General features: G+C 49.5%; 1 protein-coding gene across 1 annotated transcript; it reads left to right on the top strand.

Annotated features, from left to right (window-relative positions):
* The first annotated feature begins 8,449 nt into the window (after positions 1–8,449).
* Positions 8,450–11,901, top strand: FOS (Fos proto-oncogene, AP-1 transcription factor subunit). The gene is made up of 4 exons (XM_005900989.3): positions 8,450–8,755; positions 9,546–9,797; positions 10,220–10,327; positions 10,451–11,901. Exons 1-4 carry the CDS (start codon positions 8,615–8,617, stop codon positions 11,090–11,092), a joined length of 1,143 nt encoding a protein of 380 aa, XP_005901051.2. The 5' UTR covers positions 8,450–8,614; the 3' UTR covers positions 11,093–11,901.
* Positions 11,902–12,361: the final 460 nt, after the last annotated feature.

The following is a 12,361-nucleotide window of genomic DNA, read 5'->3' as shown; positions in this document are numbered from 1 at the left end:
AGGGCTGTTCCTATCTAAAAATACAATCTAAAATCACTTAATTTGAAACTCTTCTGTTTTCTCCATTATTTATTAATTTTTTTTATGTGAGTCTCTGGTTCTTTTAGCATGTAGGCCAGAATGAATGAGAAGTGTGGATATTCACTGTTCCTGGCTGGGAGCTATCCTTAGGTGAACCTGGGAATTTGGCGGCCGATGCGTGGAGCGCTATTTGCATAACGACAGGTTTCCTCCGTTTCCCCAGCCTCTTCACAACCCCTTGCTTCTCTCTTTTCCAAGCTCCAAAGCTTAAGCAGACATCAGCTGGATGACGCTCTGGGTTCAAATAAACTTGATTTGGATGACAAAGTACTAATAGCAGATGAAGTCCCAGCTCTTCACCTAGTATGAAGTTTCCTGTTTCTGGCAAATAGAGACTAGGGGAAAGCAAAGATTCCTCACCCACAGACACCCTTCTGGGCAAGTGATACAAGATTCATTCCAAACCAGATGATTAATCTGGAGAAAGGAGGAGAATGGCTCTGTCAAATGATTCAAGTGAAGAATCCTGAGGGCTGATCCCATTCTTCACTTACAGCAATCTGGATGGAGCAGGAGCACGTGGTGCTCCATTTATAACCACAGAGATCAGCTCTGGCCCACAGAGGGCTGCATTCAGGCCTGAGGTGATCCTGCGGTATGTGATATTCTAGTCCTGTCCAGTGCATGCCGAACAATCAACAAATACTGACCTGGTCCCAGCCACATTCTCAACCATGGCTGGATTGCCCAAGAAGCCAAGGAAGTATATGCTGGGGTGGGGGTGGAGAAAGACTCAAGGAAGTAATTAGGAAAACTGTACCCATCTTTCTATTTATTGAGTGCTTGCTATTGTGTCAAGCACTGTTCCAGGCTCTGGAGAACCAGCAATTTTTCCATCCCTCATGGAACTTACATCCTGGCGTTATTTTTGGCATATTTATAAGTTTTATTTTTTAAGTAAAAATTTATTTTGCAAATTGATATTGTTTTTATTTTTAATTACTTGGAAGGGTATCATAGTCATTTTAGTATTAGTGCCATAAAAGTTTTGAAAGTGAAAGTGTAGGTCACTCAGTCGTGTCTGACTCTTTGCAACCCCATGGATTATAGCCCACCAGGCTCCTCTGTCCATGGGATTCTCCAGGCAAGAACACTGGAGTGGATTGCTGTGCCCTTCTCCAGGGGATCTTCCTGACCCAGGGATCGAACCTGTGTCTCTTATGTCTTCTGCATTGGCAAGTATGTTCTTTACCACCAGTGTCACAGTTGGTATGAAGGTTTTATTATGGCCCTATTCACAGTGCTTTTGAACTAAAAAATTGGTTAGGTTTTTACCTCTATATCCAAATAGTTTCTAAAAAGTTGCTTGTGGTATTAGGCTGAGTTTGTAGAAAAGAAAGGATTGGGGGATACCCCATCCAAGATGAAATTTCTTCTTATGCTGATCACGTTTGTGGGTGGGATGGTTGTGGGTTTAAAACTAGAGCACCCATACCCTCTTGAATGACAGCTAGAGGAATGATTAATAAGCAGATATGACAAATCCATACAGTTCTAAGGATGGGTATACCACTTGGGTTTATAAGCATCTAAATTATTATGCCTGATGAAGAAGGTACTGATCAGGATTTTGGTTTCCCTCACCTGAGAAAGATACTGTAGGAAGTCAGCCATCAAGCCCCTTTATCCAAAACAAGAACCCATGCTGCCTTCCCAGCCACATGAACAACAAATGATGAGCTTTCTGTTTAATGTTCATTCATTCCGCAAACATTTATCCAGTGCCTACTAGTGTCAGCAAGCTGGGGCCCTGAGGATAGATACCTATTGAATAAGATAGATAAGGTCCCTGCTTTGGTGGATCTTGTGGCTTAGGAGAGGAAGAGAGATAACCAAAAAGAGCATACATAAACCAAGTAACCTGGTGATCAGTCTTCGAAAGAAAATAAAAAGCCAAGTAATGTGACAGAAAGTGACTGAGGGGCAATGAGGAGGGATGCAGTGTTGGATGGGGGACAGGCTTCCTGGAGAATGTGAAAACTGAGCTAATAGTGATCATAAGGATAAGTCAACATGTCCAGATCTGGGGAAAAGAGGGAACAGTGATTAGAAAGACCCAGCTCCTGAACCAGCTTGGCATATTTGAGGAACAGAAAGAAGGCCAATGTGCCTGGAGAGGAGTGAAGGAGGGAAAGTTGCTTAAGATGGAAGGTGAGGCCAGGGCTGGGTTACACAGTTGTGGTAGACCTCTGTAAGGGATACAGATTTTTTTTTTTTTTTTCTGAGTGTGATTCTGCATATTGGCCACTAAACAAGTTTGGAGGGATTTAGTATTTAGTGTTAGGATTAATTCAGAGCCCCACTAAGTGGGAAAGGAGACTTTTAGTGCATGATCTGTCTTTTTCTTCGTGGATTACCCCACAATCTCAGGTGGGTCAGAGTCTAAAGGTAGAATTCTTCAGTAGAGTCAATTTTGGGATTTTCACAAGGGATCTGTAACTCATTAACACTCCAGGTAAAAAACAGCAGTGGAGAAAATCAAAACTTAGCTGGGAGTTGGAACTGGAAGTTTTTTCATAGAATGCAAATCAGATACTAAACTAAGACACAAAATGTCCACATCAGAGGATGAACCTATGATCTATAGATCAGAAGGCAGCCTAACTCTGAATTCCTACCTACTGGTCAGGATTCTTCTGGTTTTGGAAAGAGGATTTTTTTTTGCCTTATAATTATTAATGTCTCTTTTAAAGATCTTTCTTGCCATTCTTCTTGAGAAAGATGGTGGATTAAATGGTGTAAGCAATGCTGGAGATGTCTTAACACTTTGAGGCTTGTCATGTGCCAGCCCATTTGAGCCATCCTTAGCCCTGCCCATGCAGATCATGAAGTTTCCCCATTGGATGGGAGCCCTGCAGTTGAGGTTTCTTAAGGTGTGGTGTTGTCCTATAGATTTAGTGACGTCAATGAGATTCCTTTGGAATTTTAGCAGCTAAATCCACCTGAGCTGAAGAAGGTCAGCTCAGGACACCTGGGGATCTGACAGCCGGGACAGACTTGCTTGTCAGAGGATGGGGAATGCAGCAAGGTTTGGCATTACTGACTAAATGGGGATCCAGTGCTGCTGGTTGTGGTGAAAGATCCCATGAGCCTGGGCTGAAATGTGTCTTTCTTAGGCACCGTAGCTGTTCCCCAGTTTCCTCAGCTCCAGATGGAGCATGTGCCAGGGACCACACAGAGCTTTGTTTAAATGCTTGCATTAGCAGAAGGATGGGGATCCCATTGAATCATCATCTCCTGTCAAAAAGCCAAGAGTTGTTCAGAATGGAAACAGTTTTTCCCAAAGAGGCAAAATTCCTAGTACTAATGAGTGGTGGTGGTGATGGTGGCTTGTGTGTGTGTGATGATGGTGGTGATAGTTCTGTGCCTCCCACTGTTTCAAAATAGAGACACTTTTTGTTCACTGTCTGAGCCATAGGGTGAGTAACCTTGACCCTTAAGGTCCTTCGCTGGGCTCACGTGAGTTTGTGAGTCCTGTGGGAATAGTGAAATGTTTCTCCCGCTGGGGTTCAGACATTTAGAATGGATAAATTAGAGAGTGGTGGTCACACAGTCATTGTCCTTGCAGACAATGTGGCATTAATGTATAGGCACTGGCTGTCTCTCATGGGGCTCAATAACAAGGGTAAGTTCCATCTTTCATCACTAACCACTGGGGTGTTCTTTATTGACAGAGGCTGCACCAGCTGAAAATAGCCCAAACATCTTGTTATTTTCTCCTTCCCAGTTTTTCCCTATTCATATCCAAGGATAAAAGACTCAGCTTGTTCAGCCTTTTCAAAGAGTTAAAGAACATTCTCTATTTGATTTCTTAGTACCCATAAAGAACAAGAATATACAGTTGCCCTGCTTGGCTGAGAGCATTCATTCATTCATCAGTTCAATGCTGCTGCTGCTGCTGCTAAGTCACTTCAGTCGTGTCCGACTCTGTGCAACCCCATAGACGGAAGCCCACCAGGCTCCCCTGTCCCTGGGATTCTCCAGGCAAGAACACTGGAGTGGGTTGCCATTTCCTTCTCCAATGCATGAAAGTGAAAAGTGAAAGGGAAGTCACTCAGTCGTGTCCGACTCTTAGCGACCCCATGGACTATAGCCCACCAGGCTCCTCCATCCATGGGACTTTCCAGGCAAGAGTACTGGAGTGGGGTGCCATTGAATAGATTTTATTAAACACCTACTATGGGCTAGGCGTTGGGGTAGGTGTTAAGTGGATATTTGTATATGAAAAAGACAAAGGCCAAAAGTAGGCAGATGCTAAACAAGTCTTAGAAGCGACTTCCCCCAAGTCCCTGAAGGAGATGAATTTGCTATACGCATCTTCCTGACTTCTAGTCCCGTGCTCTGCCCACAACCCTTCACCGATAGACCACACTTCCCCAAATAAATAACTACTTCTGCATGCTGAGGATGGGTTGTGTGCGGCAGCATTTACGTAGGCGGCACAGACAGTAGCCTTTCACTTAGTGTTGCAATAACACCAGGCTAAACAATGTGCACTGACCTCCAGAGTGGTGAACAAAAGCTTGCTATGGGTCAGGCCTCTTAAATGCCAGAGAAGTGCAAAATAGGAAGAGTCTCCATCTGATAAGAAGCAACTGCTGACAAAGAATGAATTTGTTTTTAATCTAGGTTAAAATCAAATATGAGAATCTACCCTCCTGTTCACTTTTGGATCCTCAGGTAGCAGGAACTCAATGCATAGATAATCACAAACTATGTAAGTTTTGGTTTTCCATGCTCAGACTTGTCCAGAACATGGAAGCCTTGCCCTGTTGGAAGGCAGCACTGAACTCACAGAGGCACACACACACACACATCTGTCTCAAAGTTATCCTGACCTTGGCCAGTGGCAAACATAATTTCACAGATTGGGTCTGATTTCCCTTTATTTTAAGGCTACATCATGTGAGCTCCATATTAAAAATGTGATTTTGGCTGTCCTGAAATGGGTACCATGAGTAGATTGAGATGTGAGAGTATGTTAGAATGATTGCAGGTTCAGATATTAGTGGGGCAGGAGAGGAGGTCTGAGATTATATTATCTGATACTACTGCTTTAGGTCGAGCACCTGCTTTTACTTCCCAGATGATGCTCTGGCCCCTTTATCATGTTATATCCCAGAGGACAATGGATCCAGATCCCGTCTCTGTACTGCAATCACTTCTTCTGATACCTGTCCCCACATTCTCTTCTGTGTTTCATAGCACTCTCTTATTTTTTAAATATTCATTTATTTGGCTATACTGGGTCTTAGTGAGATATGGGATCTATTTCCTTGACTAAGGATCAAACCTGGGCCCCCTGCATTGGGAGCTTGGAGTCTTAGCCACTGGACCACCCTGTTATTACCTCTGTCAAACCACTTACTGCTGTCCTGCAATTCTCTAATGACTTGTTGGTCCGTAAGGCTGGAATCTCTCTGACAGTAGGGGCAGGTCCATTGTCTTCATTAGAGTAAGTACCAGCCCCTAGCAAGTGCCAGGCCATAGAAGGCTCTCAATAAGTAATCACATGCATGCTCAGTCATTCAGTTGTGTCCACCTCTTTGTGACCCCATGGACTGTGGCCTGCCAGGCTGCTCTGTCCATGGCATTTTCCAGGCAATAATACTGAAGTGGCTGCCATTTCCTCCTCCAGACGATATTCCCCAACCGGGGATTGAACCTGCGTCTCTTGTGCCTCCTGCATTAGCAGGTGGATTCCTTACCACTGAGCCACCTGGGAAGCCCCAATAAGTAAGTTCTTTGTTAAATAAATAAAAGAATGAGTGAATGCATGGTCTGTCTTTCTTAGAGGATGGATTTATTAAGTCTCCAGCTCTGTAGCCATAATGGTGCCAGGAAAGAAAGAGTTAAGCCTCCTCCTGTGGAGGAGACAGGCTTATCCAAAGACCTTATCCAAAGACCTTTTTCCTTTTTTGTTGGCAAGGGCAGAATAAATGATATATGCATAAATCCTGGATATAAAATCTTGACACATCCTTTAGGTGTTGGCCTGAGCTGCTTCAAAACTCTAAGGGGAAGTAAAGGAAGTCATTCTAGGTTTTCTCTTAAGTGGCCTGAGAGCCAGTTATGAAGGGAAGGGAAGGCCAGACCCAGGAATTCAAAGCTTGACCTATTTTGCCCAAAGCTAATAATAAGAGAGATGGATTTGCCATCTTAACTTTTTTTTTTTTTTAATCAAGGACAATGAAGCAGCCCGGCAAACCATAGAACGAGGGGAATGGAATGCAGCAGAATTGCTTGAGGATTCAGAGCAGCTCCAAGTCTATGTTTATGTATTATGTGTTTTTCCTTTTCTCTCCCCCGCCTTTTTTTAGGTGAGAGAAAAAAAAAAGCGCCCAAATTCCCACCAACATAAACCAGTGACATACAATGATGAAACTCTGTTTTCACCTCTACTTGTGACAGGGAATGCAAAAATAGCAAGTGGCCCAGTTCCACGAATCTCCGCCTCCCTGCCCTAGGAGCTCTCACCCGGTTCGCATCTCTAAGAATGGAGGTTAGCGTCCAGCCGCTAGCCCAAGCCGCACTCAGCCCCCGTACCCCACAGATGAGGTCAGGCGGCGGGAGTGGCCGCAGTCCGGCCGGGGAGGCCGAGGCCCCCGGGGGAGCAAGGAGGGAGAGCGGCCTAGCCAGGCCGACGGCGCGCCCGGCCGCGCGGCGTCGCCTGGAGACGGCCCTGGCGGCGCAGTGTTGCTGTAAACAGCCGCTTCCCTGTTACTATCTATAGCAGGATCGCCTGGCTCCGGGGTGCGGCGGCTGGAGGCAGGTCGGCTGTCCCGCTCCCCGCGAGTCCCGAAGGATCCGCCCGCTGCCCTCATCCCGCCTCGCCCCTCTCCAGGTGCCCATCGTGCCCAACCCCCAACCCCGGTCCGCAGAGTGGGGGAAGGGACACAGGGACCTGTGTCTCTGCGGGGACCTGCGACTTTGCGTCCCGGAGGTGGCTGGCGCGCAGAGATTGAGCCGGGGGCAGTGTGACCCCGGCTGTCCTTTGCATCTGAGCAGGAGGCTAGGGGCGTCTGGGGCGGCTCAGCGTACTCCAGAGCACCTTGACCCCGCCCCCACACCCCGAAGGCCTGTTTTCCAGGCCACCGAGCGGTGCCTGAGGTCCCAGCTGCCGAAGATTCCGGCCTGGGCGCTGCTGGGCACGGTCCTTCCAGGCGCCCCCGGTCCAACCCCCCTCCCTCCTTCCAAGTCCGCGCTGGAAAATCACCGGCTTCGGGCTCCCGATAACCAGCTTCCTGGGGCGCCGAACCACCCCCACCTCCCCAGCAGGGACTTGTGCTGCCCCAAGTGCTCGCTCCATCCGGTGCTCCGAACTGACGACCTTGTCCACAGAACACCACCCCCCTACCCCACGCCCCGGGGCCCGAGCTCAGAACCAGGCAAACGAATCCTTCAGACATCCTTGTTGAGAGATTCTGCACGCTGTTTATTGGCTAGTTTCTCAGGGGTTTGACAGCAACAGTAACATCTCATATACTGCCAAGAAACACACACACACAGCAAAAACAAAGCGCCTATCCCCTTAAAAGCAAAACAAACAAACAAAACATATAGAATAAAAAGTACCCAGCATCGTAGATAAAGTAGGTTATCGTATTGTCTTATTTTGGATCCTTCCAAACCGCAGGAACAATCCTAATAATGCTGGAGTCCGGGGAGCTTGAAGTGAGGGGGTGAGGGTCCGTTTCCAGAGCTTGCACTGAATTAGGGCTAGAATGGGGAGTGAGGGTAGAGGCGCATTCCTTCGGGGGCCGAAGCTTAACCTGCTTGGCTGTGTGTACCTGTGTCGCCTATAACCTGAGCCTTAGAACTCTTTCCCAGGTTTCCGTAAAGAAGTAAAAGGGCGCCCCACCTCCCCGCCAACCCCATCTCCCCCAGCCCCGGAACAAGGGTCCGCATTGAACCAGGTGCGAATGTTCGCTCGCCTTCTCCGCCACCCCTCCCCCCGGCCGCGGCCCCCGCCTCCCCCCCGGCGCTGCACCCTCGGTGTTGGCTGCAGCCCGGGAGCAGTTCCCGTCAATCCCTCCCTCCTCTTTACACAGGATGTCCATATTAGGACATCTGCGTCAGCAGGTTTCCACGGCTGTCCGCTGCAGTCGTGGGGGGATCCATCCCCGCGGCCCTTCACCTCTGCGGCTCCACGCGACCCCAGGAACCAGGGGGAGACAGGCCGACAAGATCAAGAAACTTGACAGCGCGGGGAACTGGGGGCGCTGCGAGGGCGGCGGAGGCGGCAAATGGGGACCCTAGAAGTAGCCGGGCCCGTGCGCCACCCCTCGGGAGCCGCAATGGTTGCGCCCAGTGACGTATTGGGCTCATTCATAAAATGCTGTTATAAAAGCGGTGGCTGCGGCGCCTAGTACTCCAACCGCATCTGCAGCGAGCAAGCTTAAGGAGCTGACACAGAGCCGGCGGCGCAGCGAGCGAGCGAGCGAGCGACCGCGCACACCTACCCAGCTCTGCCCGGCAGCTCGCACCTGCCTCCGCCCCTGCGCCCCTCGCCCGGCTTTGACTGCTCGCGATCATGATGTTCTCTGGCTTCAACGCCGACTACGAGGCATCCTCCTCCCGCTGCAGCAGCGCCTCCCCGGCCGGGGACAGTCTCTCCTACTACCACTCACCGGCCGACTCCTTCTCCAGCATGGGTTCTCCCGTCAATGCGCAGGTGAGGCTGGCTCCGCGCCGCTGCGGGGCCCCGGGGTGGAGGGGTCACCGGAGAGGAATCACCGGGGAGAGATGCTCGGGAAGACGAGTCCGGGACTCCTTTCGCTGGGGGCAGGGAGGGAGCCTAGCCCCGGCCCGGAGCGGCCCTCACTCGGGAGCTTTTCCGAACTTTGTTCGGAGCGGCCCGCGAGCTTGTCATCAGAATTGCTTTTTATTTCCCGCGGCAGGCTCTTTCTGAGCTGTGCCCCCCGGCGCGCGCTCGCTGACTGATCTCTGACATTAGCTGGGGCCAAAGTGTCCCAAAGCAAAAGACTAGCGAAGTAGAGCCTGGCGCCTCCGGGGGGAGGCGGCCAAAAGCGGCCATTCCGAGCCCCCGCCACCCCTCCCCTAGCAGCCTGGAGCAGGAAAGGAGGGGTAGGGGAGGAGGGTGAAGCAGGCGGGTGTGTAAGGCAGTTTCATTGATAAAAAGCGAGTTCATTCAGGAGACTCCGGAGCGGCGCCTGCGTCAGCGCAGACGTCAGAGATATTTATAACAAACCCCCTTTCAAGAGAGTGATGCTGAAGGGATAACGGGAACGCAGCAGCAGGATGGAGGAGAAAGGCACTGCGCTGCGGAATTCTTGGGAATAAAGTGGGGAGACCTTTCATTTCCGATGGCGGGCGTGTATAAAGACGCGAGCTGTCCATTGCCGGAGGGCTTCTCCTGCCTCTTTCCTTGCTGCATGCGGCACTGGGAACTCTGCTCATTCCCACCTGCTCGCTCACGTCAGTTTCCTCCTCTTTCATTCTAGGACTACTGCACCGATCTGGCCGTCTCCAGTGCCAACTTCATCCCAACAGTGACTGCCATCTCGACCAGCCCGGACCTACAATGGCTAGTACAGCCCACCCTAGTCTCCTCCGTGGCCCCGTCCCAGACCAGAGCCCCCCACCCCTATGGAGTCCCTACTCCCTCAGCTGGGGCTTACTCCAGGGCTGGAGTCATGAAAACCATGACAGGAGGCAGAGCTCAGAGCATTGGCCGGAGGGGCAAGGTAGAACAGGTGAGAGTTCTTGGCACCTTCTGAGGGGGAGGCAGGGATCGACATTGTGGAGATGGGCAACATAGGGGTCAGAGTGAAGCCAGTGATGCATTGACTGGACACCCCAAATGGGAAACCCTGGCTCCAAGCCCTTTCCATCCTAGTCAGGCTCTGATAGTCTCACCCTAAGAAATGCCGTGATGTATAGTTTCTTCCCTAATAGGTTTCCATCTTGTGCTTTTAGTCTGGGCTCTTCTTTGGCTCTTGCTGAGATTCTTATTTTAAATGCAAGTCACACCCAGCTTGCAACTGCAGGTTAGAAATGGCTTCACAGAAGAGATGCCAGGAACTAGGAAGCTGCAGGAGCTGGTTTCCCAGGGGTGGGTGAATGAAGCTGATGGCAGACACTGTTACTGAATGCTGCTCTTTTTTTCCCTCCCCAGTTGTCCCCAGAAGAAGAAGAGAAAAGGCGAATCCGAAGGGAAAGGAATAAGATGGCTGCAGCCAAATGCCGGAACCGGAGGAGGGAGCTGACTGACACCCTCCAAGCGGTAGGTAGAACCCATGGGTCACTTCTTTTTAAAACTTAAGGGGAAACTTGGAGACCAGAAGTAAGAGATCTGTGTTCTTGAGTCAGACCGTCTCTTATGCTTTCCTTTGCTCTCTCCTTCCAGGAGACAGACCAACTAGAAGATGAGAAGTCGGCTTTGCAGACAGAGATTGCCAATCTGCTGAAGGAGAAGGAAAAACTCGAGTTCATCCTAGCGGCTCACCGACCTGCCTGCAAGATCCCCGATGACCTGGGCTTCCCAGAAGAGATGTCTGTGGCTTCTCTTGATCTGAGTGGGGGCCTGCCTGAGGCTGCCACCCCTGAATCTGAGGAGGCCTTCACCCTGCCACTCCTCAATGACCCTGAGCCCAAGCCCTCAGTGGAGCCCGTCAAGAGCGTCGGCAGCATGGAGCTGAAGGCTGAGCCCTTTGATGACTACATGTTCCCAGCATCATCCAGGCCCAGCGGCTCGGAGACCGCCCGCTCTGTGCCAGACATGGACCTGTCTGGTTCCTTCTATGCAGCAGACTGGGAGCCCCTGCATGGTGGCTCCCTGGGGATGGGGCCTATGGCCACGGAGCTGGAGCCCCTGTGCACCCCGGTGGTCACCTGTACTCCCAGCTGCACTACTTACACGTCTTCCTTCGTCTTCACCTACCCTGAGGCTGACTCCTTCCCCAGCTGTGCGGCTGCCCACCGCAAGGGCAGCAGCAGCAACGAGCCTTCCTCTGACTCGCTCAGCTCACCCACGCTGCTGGCCCTGTGAGTGGGCAGAGAGGGGAGGCAGTGGGCGTGCACGTGGCCACTGCCTGAGTTGGCGCATTACAGAGAGGAGAAACACGTCTTCCCTCGAGGGTTCCCATAGACCTAGGGAGGACCTTATCTGTGCGTGAAACACACCAGGCTGTGGGCCTCAAGGACTTGCAAGCGAGCATCCCCGTGTGGACTCAAGTCCTTACCTCTTCTGGAGATGTAGCAAAACGCATGGAGTGTGTATTGTTCCCAGTGACACATCTGAGAGCTGGTAGTTAGTAGCATGTGGAGCCAGGCCTGGGTCTGCGTCTCTTTTCTCTTTCTCTTTAGTCTTCTCATAGCATTAACTAATCTATTGGGTTCGTTATTGGAATTAACCTGGTGCTGGATATTTTCAAATTGTATCTAGTGCAGCTGATTTTAACAATAACTACTGTGTTCCTGGCAATAGTGTGTTCTGATTAGCAATGACCAATATTAAATTAAGAAAAAATATGACTTTATTTTCTAGTAGATAGAAATAAATAGCTATATCCATGTACTGTAGTTTTTTCTTCAACATCGATGTTCATTGTAACGTTACTGATCATGCATTGTTGAGGTGGTCTGAATGTTCTGACATTAACAGTTTTCCATGAAAACGTTTTATTGTGTTTTTAATTTATTTATTAAGATGGATTCTCAGATATTTATATTTTTATTTTATTTTTTTCTACCTTGAGGTCTTTTGACATGTGGAAAGTGAACTTGAATGAAAAATTTAAGCATTGTTTGCTTATTGTTCAAAGACATTGTCAATAAAAGCATTTAAGTTGAATGCGACCCACCTTGTGCTCTTTTCATTCTGGAAGTTTTCTAAGTTTCTGGAAGGTATTGTCAGAGACCAATTTGTCAAGAAGGGTAGCTCTTGGAGGGGACACACCCCTCTGTTTGATCCCTTATCAAATCAAGAGAAACTGTAGAGCCGACGTTGGAAAATTGTACAAACTCACGTCTTCACCTTGCAGAGCTGCTTCTCTCCCTGCAGGTTCTGGGAATGGGAAACTGCTTTGCAATAGCTTTTGTGGGAACACATCTTCCTGCTTCTTTTTCTGTTTTGAAAGTCAAAGGGAGGGATATTTAAATCTGACTGTGCTAATACTAAACTGAACCGTCTAGGTCTTCCAGGAATCCTTTTAGCAAACAATTAAGCTTTGCATGAACCACTTTAATTTTTTATTGCCACCAGATCATGCGAAGGTTCAGTTTAGTTCAGTCGCTCAGTCGTGTCCGACTCTTTGCG

The sequence above is a fragment of the Bos mutus genome, chromosome 10 (assembly GCF_027580195.1).
Source record: "Bos mutus isolate GX-2022 chromosome 10, NWIPB_WYAK_1.1, whole genome shotgun sequence".
Classification (NCBI taxonomy): Eukaryota; Metazoa; Chordata; class Mammalia; order Artiodactyla; family Bovidae; genus Bos; species Bos mutus.
This window is presented reverse-complemented; position numbering and strand designations above follow the sequence as displayed.

Bases quoted from the DNA above. Each gene is read 5' to 3' on its own strand.
- FOS (XM_005900989.3), top strand. From the start codon at position 8,615: ATGATGTTCTCTGGCTTCAACGCCGACTACGAGGCATCCTCCTCCCGC. The intron at 8,756-9,545 runs GTGAGGCTGGCT...CTTTCATTCTAG, and splicing joins GTTCTCCCGTCAATGCGCAG to GACTACTGCACCGATCTGGC. The intron at 10,328-10,450 runs GTAGGTAGAACC...CTCTCCTTCCAG, and splicing joins TGACTGACACCCTCCAAGCG to GAGACAGACCAACTAGAAGA.